Source organism: Crinia signifera, chromosome 2, assembly GCF_055691185.1.
Source record: "Crinia signifera chromosome 2, ASM5569118v1, whole genome shotgun sequence".
Taxonomy (NCBI): Eukaryota; Metazoa; Chordata; class Amphibia; order Anura; family Myobatrachidae; genus Crinia; species Crinia signifera.
In genome coordinates, this window is record NC_139218.1 from 379207910 (window position 1) to 379224064 (window position 16155).

At 51.4% G+C, this 16155-nt stretch overlaps 1 protein-coding gene across 1 annotated transcript in view; it reads right to left on the reverse strand.

Moving 5' to 3' along the window:
• Positions 1-6077: 6077 nt before the first annotated feature.
• The window catches only part of MTNR1B (melatonin receptor 1B), a 139168-nt gene continuing 129090 nt past the window's right edge, over positions 6078-16155 (reverse strand). The window contains exon 2 of the mRNA XM_083170137.1: positions 6078-7105. Coding sequence (XP_083026263.1) covers positions 6237-7105 — 869 coding nt within the window. The 3' untranslated portion in view covers positions 6078-6236. The remainder of the gene's footprint in view (positions 7106-16155) is intronic.

Sequence of the window (16155 nt, forward strand, 5' to 3'; positions counted from 1 at the left end):
ACCTTGTCACTCATCCACCTTGTCAATCATCCACCTTGTCACTCATCCACCTTGTCGCTCATCCACCTTGTCACTCATCCACCTTGTCGCTCATCCACCTTGTCGCTCATCCACCTTGTCGCTCATCCACCTTGTCACTCATCCGCTGTCATCAGGGCTCTCCGCTTATCGCTGCCCCGCACACACTGGGCGGATTTAGCGCTGAAAGATGCTCAAACGAGTAAACTGAGCCACTTTCCACTCAAAGTCACCCAGTGTGTATGGCCCTTTACTTTTAAGATGGACGGTCTTCTGCGAATTATGGTGGGAGCTAACGTCATCTTCCCACCCAGAGCAGGCAGGGGCACGCATGTGTTTAAAGGGGTCTGCCTAGCATCACTATGGGCAGGCCCAGCGTTTCTATGGGCACGCCCACCTTTTTTTTGTGGGCACGCCCATGAAATGACAGCTGCCAGCCACAGACTGCCCCCCGCCTGTCAATCAGGCAGTGACCGCCCCAGCGGATGAAAATTTTGCCAAAGGTGCTTGCTGCGGTGGATTAACCCCTATGCACATGTGCAGTCCCCCACCATCAGGGACGGGACCGCATTTTGGCACTTCTGCGCTGTATCTTTCATTCTATTGCCCAGTGTGTCTATAACATGAATGACCTCCTCCATCGTCTGTGCATGTACAGAGGGCCATGCTGATGCTCGCACACTGCCAGGTCCCCAAGGCCACCAATATCAGTTATAGCGGGGACGTCTAGTGGGGGTTATTCTGGTTGGTTTGCAAAAGCAAACTCCTTCTTTAATGGACAAAACCATGCTGCACTGCAGGTGGGGCAGATGTAACAGGTGCAGTGAGAGTTACATTTGGGTGGGGTGTGTTCAAACTAAAATCTAAATTGCAGTGTAAGAATAAAGCAGCCAGTATATACCCTGCACAGAACAAAATAACCCCCCCAAATCTAACTCTCTCTCTGCACCTATTACATCTGCCCCACCTGCAGTGCACATGGTTTTGTCCATTAAAGAAGGAGATTGCTTTTGCAAACCAACCTGAATCACCCCGAGTGTGTAGAACACTGCTATTGATGGCTGTCCCCAATACAGCTGGAATTATCTGCCAACTTTGCGATGCGCCATTTTGATGGGAATGTTTATTTAAGTACAGTGTCTCAGGGTGGAAGAAGTGGTTAGCAGACGAACAAAGCATATTTGAATGTCTAAGGGCGATATTTACTAAGCGGCAGGTTTCAAAGCAGCAATAATATTGAATGTAATAGTTCTGCTTTCAATATTAATGCTGTGTAAAATCCTGCGGGCAACAAGACGAAGAATCGCGGCTTTGATATCTCCGCTGTGTAAATATGGCCCTGGGACTATTTAATATATGGATATTTTCTTCAAAAACTTCAGTCAATTTTAAACAATTCTTTCTTTAACAAACTGAAAGGGCTAATCTGTCATTGAGTTTACTGACGTACTGTAAGTGCGTCAGTAAGCCTGGTGAAGCAGTCATTAACCTTTACCAATCTGCAAGTGGCCATTGATCAAAGGAGAGGGCCCTGTGCGCAGTTTCCGCGCGGCACCTCTGCGCAAGAGAAATTGGCGTCAGTGCCATCTTTGGCGTGATTCCTCTATTGTAAATGCGCATATCTTTTTTAAATGTTGCAATGCTGGTCAAATGTTACATATTGGATGGGCGGGGTGAGTGGTGTGGTCCCCACTGACCCAGGGGCCCTCGTGTCACTTGGCGCCAGTTATGCTGATGCAGCTTAGATTCAATCAATTGTATTACATTTGCGACATTAAAGGTTTTTTTTTTATTGGTGCGAAAAACGGTGATATATAAAATCATCGATGGCCAGATATTGTGGGGAGATATTTTAAAGCAATGAGAGAGAGTAAGGAACAGCCAATCAATTCCTTACTTGTCAAATCAGTGTAAAGGTCTGATAAAGGTCTGGGGGCCGCCAGACTGCCACACTTTTTAAAACCAACAGCTTCCACACAGGTCTAGTGTAGTATTAATCCCACTTATTTTGGTGTAGTCCCGCCTACATTTGATTTGATGCCGATCACATGAGGCCGCTTCTAGAAATGTCTCTAGGCACATTTTTAGTTCCCAATCCACTCCTGGTTGGGGCTCATGCTTACGGGTGTGGCCAACCTTCAGAGGAGGTGTGGCCAGTTACCACAGCGACTTGACTAACCGTCAGAGTTCATGTGCTAGGCCCCTTGATAAACATATATAGTCAATTATATTAGTGCATGCACGATCATGTATTGGATAACTATTGAAAATAGTTTTCAGATGGGCAAAACCATGTTGCAAGGCACATTGTCAGACTGGGACATAAAGTTTTCTAAGGGCCCAAGTTTAGGGGTGTGGTCAGCCTCCAGAGGAGGTGTGGCCAACCACTACAGTGGACTGGCTTAGTATTAGATAGAGCAAGAATTTAAATTATACATATGAATTTTCTGGAACCTGATCATTTGAAGATGAGATGGCTCCCCACCAGGGATTTCCCCTGTACCCCTGTGGGCCAGTCCAACCCTGACACTGCAGGTGGGGCAGATGTAACATGTGCAGAGAGAGTTAGACCTGTATGTGTTTTTTTAAACGAGGGATGGTTTTAAAAATGCATTAATGCAGAACTCCAGGAAACAGAAGGAAAACATTTCCCAGTAAATACAGTACCTTTACGAGCGCGCTGAGCTCCATCCTTGCTTTAACAAAGCTACACGCGAGTGCCAATACGTTAACCATGCACGGTAGTGCCGCATGTGCCGGGATCTGCTTTCACTTCCCTTAATGGCTTGGTAAATCATTGTCCTTGCCTGCATTGAGTCAGATCATAATGGAAATGTTTGTACAGCGAAGATTTCAATTGCAAAACCTATTATATTATTATTAGTTGCAATAACAAATAATGTCCTTCGAAGAGAGAATACTGTATGAATCCATCTCCCTACTGTACATACACGTGAATATAGCATAACTATTGTGTTTTGGCTGAAGAAAATCCAACAATGACAAATTAGAAAAAAACATTCCGTTAGTTAATGGTAAATCATAAAGTTCTTGTATTATCTGCATGTAACTCTGCGGCATAGAAAATTATTTACAGTATAATTAGCTACAGTACATTCATTTATTGCCCTCAAACTATTAAAGAAATGTATTTGACAGCTTCACCCCCAAATATTATTATTTTTTTAATAATTAAGCTCCGCATAAAATTAGCTTTGAATTTGTGGGGAAAAAGAATAACATTTACATTTTTTTTTTTTTATTATTAATTATAGTAAATAGAATTCTGCAATATTTTACAATAGAAAAGTATCATTTATGATAATTTGATTCAGCCATATACGTATCGACAAAAAACTATATAAAAAAATGTCACCTTCTTGCCCCAATGCTTAGCTGGAGATATCTTAAGATTTGCTCCTGGCTACCGGTAAAGTGGGCGAGAAAGGTCTATGGGCCTTATTTTGGTTCATTCTTTCTGACAAAATCCTTCTTAGATGGGCAAAACCATGTGCACTGCAGGTGGGGCAGATGTAAAATGTGCAGAGAGAATTAGATTTGGGTTGGGTTTTACTTCAAAGTGAGATCTATATTGCAGTGTAAAAATAAAGCAGTCAGTATTTTCCCTGCACAGAAACAAAATTACTCACCCAAATCTAATTCTCTCTGCACATGTTACATCTGCCCCCCCTGCAGTGCACTTGGTTTTGTCCATCTAAGAAGGATTTTGTCAGAAAGAATGAACCAAAATAAGGCCCTTTGTGATGCAATTCGATATATAAAGCGGTTTATCCCGGCACTACCCACAGTATCACTAATCCCGGCAAAATGTCACATGAGATGATGGCACAATGACCCGATTCATGGCGCTCTACCCCAATCATGCCAACCTGCTTCCTCGTCTCTTCGGACCTTCCAGACCAAGACTTGTCAAAGACAACAAGTACGTATGCTCAAGAAGCATCCAGCCTTGAATCAGTTCTTTCCTCCCTGAGCTCTTTTTAGGACACCCACATTATGGTATGATGGGTATCAGGTGTCTTTACACCCAGCTACAATTACACCCAACCAGGTCATAATAAGCCAAGCTGGTTATATTTTTAATATTAATTTTGATAGTGAGAAACACATTGACTATTAGGTTTAAGTTACAGAAATAAATCAGTTGTGATCTTCCTTCTTGTGTATAAAAGAAGTAGCAGCAAAATGTGTTATAAAACACGGCCACAAAATCATATTATTTTGGCACTATTAACAAAGGAAGCACCTATCACATGCTACTGCTGGCCTTATAATCATCATCAATTTGTATTTGCTCCCACAGCCAGGCCCTCGTAAGCAATACAGCTATGACAGGTGTACAGATTTGTCCTCATTGTGCTCTCCTTCTGGCCGGACATTTGCGTGGCTTTGTGTGATATGCTGGAATTCTCGTGATGAGGTGTCACTGCTGGTGATGAGATGTCAAAGTTCATGATGAGGTGTCTTAAACCAATATTCTATAGAGCTCTACACAATACTGCAGGGGTGGCCAAACCGGTCCTCAAGATCTACCAACGGTCCACGTTTTCCAGGTTACCTAGCTGGTGCACAGCTGTAGTCATTACTAACTGTCACATTTTCAAACATGCTGCATTCATTCCTACTATAGATCCACAGGTTGCCTGGAAAACATGCATCGTTGGTAGATCTTGAGGACAGGTTTGGCCACCCCTGCAATACTGGCTTGTGCCACCTTATGTCGAGTGTCCGTGCCATTTATGATACAGGTGACATTGGAGATTTAACTGTTATCTCCAGCTTACCTTTTATCCCCCAACTTGGCCGGCTATGGGAACATTCGCTGTGTGGTTCTATAATCCCCCCTCCCCACTCTTGGAGTTGGATCGCTCTGCTGCTGCTACTGGGTTCCTTTCACCAGAAGTTGGTACGTACTGTGGCACTAGATTGCTGAAATATTGAGGTCCATCCAGCCTTCGATCATTATGGATAATGAATAGACCACTTCAACTTTTCTTCTCATATGCCTCCTGTTTTGTATGTTGCATTCTACCAAGAAATTCTACTCTAGTGCTAAATGTCTGTATAGGGGAACAGTAGCCCACATTGATACCTAACAGTTATAAAAACAAAATATTCCAAAAATGGAAAAAGGATGCCTTGTATATCTGTGTAGAGGTCATGTATATCTGTGTACAAACTCTGCTAGTGGGATACAACTCCCCCCAATCGACACCGCTTCAATTATGCAACAACTGGTGCTCCCAGGATATGCCTCTAGGACTGCAGGACCTCCTACCACAGGAACTAACCCATAGCCATGTCCATGGAGAGAGCTGGATGGAGCTGGACATTCATTTGCAAATGCAGTACAGTAAGAACATGGATCTGCAAGTTTAGCCCAACCCTTCGAGTAACAAGGATCATGAAATGCGTTAGATTGAGATGGCTACTTCTACTAAGTGCAAGTTTTATTGTTGATGATGATTTGTGCATCTTTTCTATGGTCACATGATCTATACATCAGATTTAAGACTGTACTGAATGTGCAGCTTAAAACAACAGGTGAGCAGCCTACACACCTTGGCCCATAATCAGATAACGCAGGCCATGCGATTATGCAGTAAATTTGTAGAATAAATCTTCCTATTTCTATTTAGGACCTTTTACTATTTGAATGGAATATCATTTTCCTTCCAGGCCTCGCATTGAAGGCTCTTCTTCTACAGATTTCTGGGGCGCCCAAATGTAATACTTGACGCGTTTTGCTGAGATGTTAGTGATTTTGATGGGAGCTATAAGGCTCCAATCTTCTTGTAACGAAAAAAGCGTGTTTGCTTTTGCCTTTAAAAAAGAATATTGGCCCTTTAAATCTCTCAGCTAAATCGTCAAAACTTCGGTAAATGTGTTAAATGTAGGGGATCCCCCATTGTGGGTGTATGTATAGCGATGATTATACAACATCTTTAGAAGGACACCGATTCAAAGTGCTGTACTCAATGGTTAATTCTGAACAGCACCCGTTTAGAACTACCCTTAAAAAATAACCCCTCATAAAGTAAGTTGAAGAGTTTAATTATACAGTTTATGCAGTTACATGATGTATACAAAAATAGTTTTTCGAGGTGCATTTTCCTTTACGATATAAAAATATTCGATTGAGTGAATGCAGTCACATTGGCTTGTGTTCAATGGCTCTCTGTCCGGTCACAGTGGAATTAAACAGTATCGGTTTTCATCTGGTCATTGTTATTCAGAGCAGGGGAAGGCTTGCTCTTCGGGCACTCCGTACCCCCTCTAGAGATTTCCTGAAAGAACAGTCTAGGAGTCCAGAGTGACATTAAAATCCTTTTGTACTCTTTCCGAAAGTTCTGATTTAGAAGTCCATATATAACAGCGTTAAGGCAACTGTTGGAATAAGCCATGAAATAACTTAGCACAAACAACCACTCTGGAATTTTGGGGGCCACTACTGCGGGGTTGATGGCCACGGCCAGCCCAATGAAGTTCAGGGGAGCCCAACAAAATGCAAAAATGACAAACACCACAAACATCGTAAGAAAGTTCCTGAAGTCACTTTGTTTCATCCTTGGCTTCATTTCGGATTTCACCTTTCTCCTCACCTGAATCACCAAAATCCATATCCGCAGATAACAAAATGTCACCACAGTGATTGGCACAAGGAAATGGATGACCACCACCGTGATGGTGTAGGAGGAGCTTACGGTCTGAACGAAAGTGCAGGAATAGATCCGGGGGTCGTATTCCAAAGACCCGACAAAGAAGTTTGGTACAGTGGCCAGGACGGTGAAAACCCAAATGAGACACACGTACACCATTGTATTCCAGGCACCGAAGAGCTTGTCATACACAAAGCTATGGCAGATGTAGCAGTAGCGGTTGATGGCTATCGCGGTGATGTTGAAGATGGATCCGATGACGCTCAAGCCCATGACAAACCCGCTAACTTTGCAGTGCATTTCTCCGAGGGCCCATCCGTTCTTAAAAATGGCCACCAGCACTAATGGGTAGGGATACAAAGCCACCACGAGGTCTGCGAAGGCCAGACTCACCACAAAGGCGTTACCTGCAAGAGAAAACATCAGATTAGTTTCCAGTTCCACAATTATCCTCTAAAGCAACTGAGAACAACTTGAAAAGTGCTATGATTCTAAACATAGATCACTTCAGAGGTCGTGTGTTAGAGCCGGTCTCTTGGATGCACAAGTGATGAAACGGGATTGAAATCATCAAAGAGAAGGTTTTGAAGTGTTCGCCCCATTTTTGCTGCTGATTGTCAAGTGACCTAAATGCCGGACTGAAAGTGGCCCTGTTACATCGCTGCCTATTCATTTGTATAACTGGCTGACAATGAAGGAACACACAAGAAAGGTGCTTTAATGGAAGTTGCATGCTGTAAAAAGCAATGGTGTAACCTGTAGCACTTTGAAACTTGCTTGCCCTAACTTGCATTCAACAAACTGGTTGCTGTGGGTTACTGCCCATTTTCATTACACTACAGATACTAAACAAAAGGATACGGTCATTTGGTCTACAAGCATTGGGACGGCATGCAATAATGTAGGTGGGTCGACATGGGTTAGATCGACAGGGTCATTAGGTCGACACAAAAATAGGTCGACATGGGGTTTAAAAAAAAAAATTTGAGCCAACATGTGCCGACAGGCGGTATTTCATGCCCTACCATCCACTAGCGCATGGCGGGAGAATAAAGTAGTGTGACGAGCATAGCGAGGCACCGTGCCCGAAGCTTGGCGAGTGTAGCAAGCCATACGAGGGGACGCGGTTCCACGTTTCAGTGTCCATGTTGACTGTGTAGAAATTGGGGACAATTAAAAAAAAAAACATGTCGACCTTTTGAATGTTGACCTCCCCTATGTCGACCTAATGCTTGTGTTGACCTAATGACCCTGTGGACCTAACCCATTTCCACCTACAGTCATGTTGACCTTCCTGCATGTCGACCTTAATGCATGTTGACCTAATGGTGTCGCGAACACCTCCCCTCGCATGCTTGCGGAGGGATTCGGGCACCGCGGAGGCATTTGGCAGGGTGGCGTTAAGGTGCTCGCTAGGCAGTAGGCAGCTAATTTAAGTGAGCCAACCATGAATCAGGCCCAATATACAGTAGTTGCAGTATGGTGTGTTGCCAATAGATGGCGATAGAGAGCCTAAGCATTTTTCGCGTGCTTATCTCTTATCTCTTATATATTTAGCCAGATCTGTCACTCAACCCCTGTGGAGAACGTTCCTGTGTTGAACAGTTTCACTTTCATGTGTCTGACGTTCCACCCCCTTGACATCACCTCCCCCCGCCCAGCCAGGGCTACAGTACACGCCCACCATCCACCATTACTCCACAGCCACCATCCACCATTACTCCTGCACATCCCTACCCTCTGCCAGGACCCCCGCGACCCCCCTCCCGGGATTCGCGGGACCCCCCGCGACCCCCCCCTCCCGCGATTCGCGGGACCCCCCCGCGACCCCCCCTCCCGCGATTCGCGGGACCCCCCCGCGACCCCCCCTCCCGCGATTCGCGGGCCCCCCCGCGACCCCCCCTCCCGCGAATCGCGGGACCCCCGCGCATCGCGGGACCCCCGCGCCCCCCCCCTCCCGCGAATCGCGGGACCCCCGCGACCCCCCTCCCGCGATTCGCGGGATCCCCGCGACCCCCCCTCCCGCGATTCGCGGAACCTCCGCGACCCCCCCTCCCGTGATTCGCGGGACCCCGCGAACCCCCCCTCCCGCGATTCGCGGGACCCCCGCGACCCCCCTCCCACGATTCGCAGGACCCCCGCGACCACCCCGGTATCCGGACTATTGTTAGACAGCACTTACATCGACAGCCATTACATCGACACCATTAGTTCGACAGCTCAATAGGTCGACATGGTTTTAGGTCGACATACCATTAGGTCGACATGTCATTAGGTCGACAGCTCATTAGGTCGACAGCTCATTAGGTCGACACTGCCATTAGGTCGACAGTGTCTATGTCGACAGTCAAAAGGTCGACATGGGTTTTTTCACTGTTTATCGAGCCGACATGTGCCGACAGGCGGTATTTCATGCCTTACTATCCACTAGGGCGTGGTGGGAGAATAAAATAGTGTGCCGAGCGCAGCGAGGCACCGTGCCCGAAGCATAGCAAGCGGCTGCGGTACACTTCAAACTGTGTTTATGTCGACTGTGTCGACATTTCGGCCAAAAAAACAGTGAAAAAACCCATGTCGACCTTTTGACTATCGACATAGACTCTGTCGACCTAATGGCAGTGTCGACCTAAAAACATGTCAACCTAATGAGCTGTCGACCTAATTAGCTGTCGACCTAAGGAGCTGTCGACATAATGACATGTCAACCTAATGGTATGTCGACCTAAAACCATGTTGACCTATTGAGCTGTCGAACTAATGGTGTCGATGTAATGGCTGTCAATGTAAGTGCTGTCTAATATCCGTCCCAGACCCGACCACCCCCTCCCGCGATTCGCTGGACCTCTGCGACCACCCCCTCCCGGGAAACGCGGGACCCCCGCGACCCTCCCGCAAATCGAGGGACCCCAGCGACCCCTCCCTCCCGCGAGCCCCCTCCCGTGATTCGCAGGACCCCTGCATCCTCCCCTCCCGCGATTCGCGGGACCCCTGCGACCCCCCCCTCCCGGCATTAAAAGGGCCCCCCGCGAAACCCCCTCCCGCAATTCGCGCCGCCCCCTCCCGCGATTCACGGAACCCCCCCTAGCGCCCCCCTCCCGCGATTTGCGGGCCCCCTCGGCACTTCTCGCGATTTGCAACCGCCCCCTAATTCACACATTCGGGGACCCTACCTCCCGCGATTCATGCCCCTCTCACGCAATTCACGGCACCCCCCACACCCTCCTTCCTGCGATTCGCAACCCCCCACGACCCCCCCTCCCGCGATTTACGAAACCCCCCGTAGCGCCCCCCTCCCGCGATTTGCGGGCCCCCTCGGCACCTCTCGCGATTTGCGACCGCCCCGTAATTCACACATTCGGGGACCCCCCCCTCCCGCGATTCATGCCCCCCTCACGCAATTCACGGCACCCCCCATACCCCCCTTCCTGCGATTCAGAACCCCCCACGACCCCCCCTCCCGCGATTCATGCCCCCTCCCGCGATTCACGGACCCCCGCACCACCCCCCTGCGCCCACCCTCCCTTGATTCACGCCCCCCTCATGCAATTCACGGCAACCCCCCACACCCCCCCTCCTGCGATTCGCAGCCCCCCCACGACCCCCCCCTCCTGCGATTCATGACCCCTCCCGTGATTCACGGACCCCCGCCCCACCCCCCTTGACTCACGGCACCCCACGCGCCCCTCCCGCAATTCACGGACCTCCGCAACCCCCCCTCCCGCAATTCACTAACCCCGACAACCCCCCTCCCGCAATTTGCGGACCCCCCTTCCCACGATTCAAGCCCCCGCGCCCCCGCCCACGATTTGCGGACCCCCGCCCCCTCCCGCTAACCGCGGATCCCCACACACCACCCCCCCTCCCGCAATTTGCAGACCCCCCAGACCCCCTTCCGGCAATTCCACCCCCCAGCGGACCACCGCGGCCCCCGCTCCCGCATTTCACGTACCCCCGTGACAATGGGGGATCCTGACCACCACAAGCAGGTACCGCCCCTAGGTGGGAAATCCGGCCCTGGCTGCCACACTGCAGGTTTCCCCACTGCCCTCTGCACCAGCGCCACAACTTTTATCAATGTCTTGCCCACATACCACTATTATACAGCCTCCTGCTCTCATGCACGCTCACTCCCTCCCAGTGGGAGGAGACGCTCACCCACTGCCGGGAGCTGCATACTGTCCCCCACCCTCCTCCAGTTATAGGGATGCCCATCGACCATCAATGATTTTCAAATAATCGATGGTTTATGGCCGATGTTGAATACTTTTGCCATCAATGTGGGAGGACACTGCCCTGCCTCCTGTTCTCCTGCCCCGTAACTTCCGCCAGTGGAGACCCGCTCACCCTGTGTTGCCCACATTCCCCTATCATGCTTTACCGCCCAGCCTCCTGCTCTCATGCACCCTAACTCCCACCCAGTCGGAGGAGACACTGACTCCTGTATTTCTGTGCTGCCACGCTGGACCCTCACCCACTGGCAGAAGCTGCACAGTGTCCACCACCCTCTTTAGTCCCCCGTATGCCCACACACCCCTATCACTACCCAGCTTCCTGCTCTCCTGAACCGTAACTTCCACCACTGGGTAATCGCAGACGCTGTGTTGCCCACATACCCCTATCATGCCTCATATCCCAGCCTCCTGCTCTCATGCACCCTAACTCCCACCCAGTAGAAGGAGACACTGACTCAGGGCCACCGTCCGGTACTCCTGTGCTGCCACGCTGGACCCTCACCCACTGCCAGAAGCTGCAATACAGGCATCTTTCATACAATTCTAACCATATTTCTCACAATACAAATGTTCACAAATTAAGGGGCGTAGCCCCTTACGCCGGTGTGAAGAGCGCCCGTAGGGCGCGATGAATCACCTAGTATATTATAAAAGGCTTTGATGAGGTTTGGCAGCTTGTGGTGGCACTTTGTTAACCACAAGCCCCAGTATGCCCTGAAAGTCAAAGGAAACCGTTCCACAACAGGGGGCATATACTGCAGGTAGCCTTCCTTTGTATTAGACCTTTATATCGCACAGGAATCATCATTCAAAAAATGGATAAATCAGAAGAGCACCTATTAGACTCGACTAGACTTGATTAGACTAAATCGACCACTTTGTCTCATTCCCCTCTCTCTCTCTTCTGCCCTCCTAAGGGACATTATAGCGACAATGGTGGTGATGGTGGGGTGGGGGCCTTTCAAGGTTTTGCTATTGGGCCCTCAATGTACTAGTTACAACCCTGAGAGGGCCTACTGTAATTCATTATGTACAAAGACCCCATTGGATTTACGATTTTCTAGACTATGGAGCTGCAGCCCAGAGAAGCCCAGCAGAGTCATTGCAAATGTATTCACAATACTGTACAGTACACAGCCTATACTGGAAAGGTTAAGGGTTGGGCCTATGGCTACCGTATGTAGACTGGATACAGCAGCAGTGATGTAGTTACAATGTTTTGCTCATACAAGTTTGCACCTGACCAGTGGCGGAACTTGAGGGTGGTGGGTCTAGGGGCAAAAAAATAACTTGGCCGCCTTCTTCCACCCAACCCAAGTTCACAAAATGCAACACTTCAGTGGGTGACAGGGAGAGGCAGAGGGTGACAGGGAGAGGGTGACAGGGGCAGCAGTGGGCCCCTTAGTCCTCTGCACTTGCTGCACCAATGGTAATTCTGCCTCTGCAGACTCCACAGATACACCAGGGTTGCACACCGGCTGTCTTGCCCCCCCCCCCCCCCCCCGACATGGGGTTTAAAAAAAAAAATTTGAGCCAACATGTGCCGACAGGCGGTATTTCATGCCCTACCATCCACTAGCGCATGGCGGGAGAATAAAGTAGTGTGACGAGCATAGCGAGGCACCGTGCCCGAAGCTTGGCGAGTGTAGCAAGCCATACGAGGGGACGCGGTTCCACGTTTCAGTGTCCATGTTGACTGTGTAGAAATTGGGGACAATTAAAAAAAAAAACATGTCGACCTTTTGAATGTTGACCTCCCCTATGTCGACCTAATGCTTGTGTTGACCTAATGACCCTGTGGACCTAACCCATTTCCACCTACAGTCATGTTGACCTTCCTGCATGTCGACCTTAATGCATGTTGACCTAATGGTGTCGCGAACACCTCCCCTCGCATGCTTGCGGAGGGATTCGGGCACCGCGGAGGCATTTGGCAGGGTGGCGTTAAGGTGCTCGCTAGGCAGTAGGCAGCTAATTTAAGTGAGCCAACCATGAATCAGGCCCAATATACAGTAGTTGCAGTATGGTGTGTTGCCAATAGATGGCGATAGAGAGCCTAAGCATTTTTCGCGTGCTTATCTCTTATCTCTTATATATTTAGCCAGATCTGTCACTCAACCCCTGTGGAGAACGTTCCTGTGGAGAACAGTTTCACTTTCATGTGTCTGACGTTCCACCCCCTTGACATCACCTCCCCCCGCCCAGCCAGGGCTACAGTACATGCCCACCATCCACCATTACTCCACAGCCACCATCCACCATTACTCCTGCACATCCCTACCCTCTGCCAGGACCCCCGCGACCCCCCTCCCGGGATTCGCGGGACCCCCCGCGACCCCCCCCTCCCGCGATTCGCGGGACCCCCCCGCGACCCCCCCTCCCGCGATTCGCGGGACCCCCCGCGACCCCCCCTCCCGCGATTCGCGGGCCCCCCCGCGACCCCCCCTCCCGCGAATCGCGGGACCCCCGCGCCCCCCCCCCTCCCGCGAATCGCGGGACCCCCACGACCCCCCTCCCGCGATTCGCGGGACCCCCGCGACCCCCCTCCCGCGATTCGCGGAACCTCCGCGACCCCCCCTCCCGTGATTCGCGGGACCCCGCGAACCCCCCCTCCCGCGATTCGCGGGACCCCCGCGACCCCCCTCCCACGATTCGCAGGACCCCCGCGACCACCCCGGTATCCGGACTATTGTTAGACAGCACTTACATCGACAGCCATTACATCGACACCATAAGTTCGACAGCTCAATAGGTCGACATGGTTTTAGGTCGACATACCATTAGGTCGACATGTCATTAGGTCGACAGCTCATTAGGTCGACAGCTCATTAGGTCGACACTGCCATTAGGTCGACAGTGTCTATGTCGACAGTCAAAAGGTCGACATGGGTTTTTTTCACTGTTTATCGAGCCGACATGTGCCGACAGGCGGTATTTCATGCCCTACTATCCACTAGGGCGTGGTGGGAGAATAAAATAGTGTGCCGAGCGCAGCGAGGCACCGTGCCCGAAGCATAGCAAGCGGCTGCGGTACACTTCAAACTGTGTTTATGTCGACTGTGTCGACATTTCGGCCAAAAAAACAGTGAAAAAACCCATGTCGACCTTTTGACTGTCGACATAGACTCTGTCGACCTAATGGCAGTGTCGACCTAAAAACATGTCAACCTAATGAGCTGTCGACCTAATTAGCTGTCGACCTAAGGAGCTGTCGACATAATGACATGTCAACCTAATGGTATGTCGACCTAAAACCATGTTGACCTATTGAGCTGTCGAACTAATGGTGTCGATGTAATGGCTGTCAATGTAAGTGCTGTCTAATATCCGTCCCAGACCCGACCACCCCCTCCCGCGATTCGCTGGACCTCTGCGACCACCCCCTCCCGGGAAACGCGGGACCCCCGCGACCCTCCCGCAAATCGAGGGACCCCAGCGACCCCTCCCTCCCGCGAGCCCCCTCCCGTGATTCGCAGGACCCCTGCATCCTCCCCTCCCGCGATTCGCGGGACCCCTGCGACCCCCCCTCCCGGCATTAAAAGGGCCCCCCGCGAAACCCCCTCCCGCAATTCGCGCCGCCCCCTCCCGCGATTCACGGAACCCCCCCTAGCGCCCCCCTCCCGCGATTTGCGGGCCCCCTCGGCACTTCTCGCGATTTGCAACCGCCCCCTAATTCACACATTCGGGGACCCTACCTCCCGCGATTCATGCCCCTCTCACGCAATTCACGGCACCCCCCACACCCTCCTTCCTGCGATTCGCAACCCCCCACGACCCCCCCTCCCATTTACGAAACCCCCCGTAGCGCCCCCCTCCCGCGATTTGCGGGCCCCCTCGGCACCTCTCGCGATTTGCGACCGCCCCGTAATTCACACATTCGGGGACCCCCCCCTCCCGCGATTCATGCCCCCCTCACGCAATTCACGGCACCCCCCATACCCCCCTTCCTGCGATTCAGAACCCCCCACGACCCCCCTCCCGCGATTCATGCCCCCTCCCGCGATTCACGGACCCCCGCACCACCCCCCTGCGCCCACCCTCCCTTGATTCACGCCCCCCTCATGCAATTCACGGCAACCCCCCACACCCCCCCTCCTGCGATTCGCAGCCCCCCCACGACCCCCCCCTCCTGCGATTCATGACCCCTCCCGTGATTCACGGACCCCCGCCCCACCCCCCCTTGACTCACGGCACCCCACGCGCCCCTCCCGCAATTCACGGACCTCCGCAACCCCCCCTCCCGCAATTCACTAACCCCGACAACCCCCCTCCCGCAATTTGCGGACCCCCCTTCCCACGATTCAAGCCCCCGCGCCCCCGCCCACGATTTGCGGACCCCCGCCCCCTCCCGCTAACCGCGGATCCCCACACACCACCCCCCCTCCCGCAATTTGCAGACCCCCCAGACCCCCTTCCGGCAATTCCACCCCCCAGCGGACCACCGCGGCCCCCGCTCCCGCATTTCACGTACCCCCGTGACAATGGGGGATCCTGACCACCACAAGCAGGTACCGCCCCTAGGTGGGAAATCCGGCCCTGGCTGCCGCACTGCAGGTTTCCCCACTGCCCTCTGCACCAGCGCCACAACTTTTATCAATGTCTTGCCCACATACCACTATTATACAGCCTCCTGCTCTCATGCACGCTCACTCCCTCCCAGTGGGAGGAGACGCTCACCCACTGCCGGGAGCTGCATACTGTCCCCCACCCTCCTCCAGTTATAGGGATGCCCATCGACCATCAATGATTTTCAAATAATCGATGGTTTATGGCCGATGTTGAATACTTTTGCCATCAATGTGGGAGGACACTGCCCTGCCTCCTGTTCTCCTGCCCCGTAACTTCCGCCAGTGGAGACCCGCTCACCCTGTGTTGCCCACATTCCCCTATCATGCTTTACCGCCCAGCCTCCTGCTCTCATGCACCCTAACTCCCACCCAGTCGGAGGAGACACTGACTCCTGTATTTCGTGCTGCCACGCTGGACCCTCACCCACTGGCAGAAGCTGCACAGTGTCCACCACCCTCTTTAGTCCCCCGTATGCCCACAACACCCCTATCACTACCCAGCTTCCTGCTCTCCTGAACCGTAACTTCCACCACTGGGTAATCGCTGACGCTGTGTTGCCCACATACCCCTATCATGCCTCATATCCCAGCATCCTGCTCTCATGCACCCTAACTCCCACCCAGTAGAAGGAGACACTGACTCAGGGCCACCGTCCA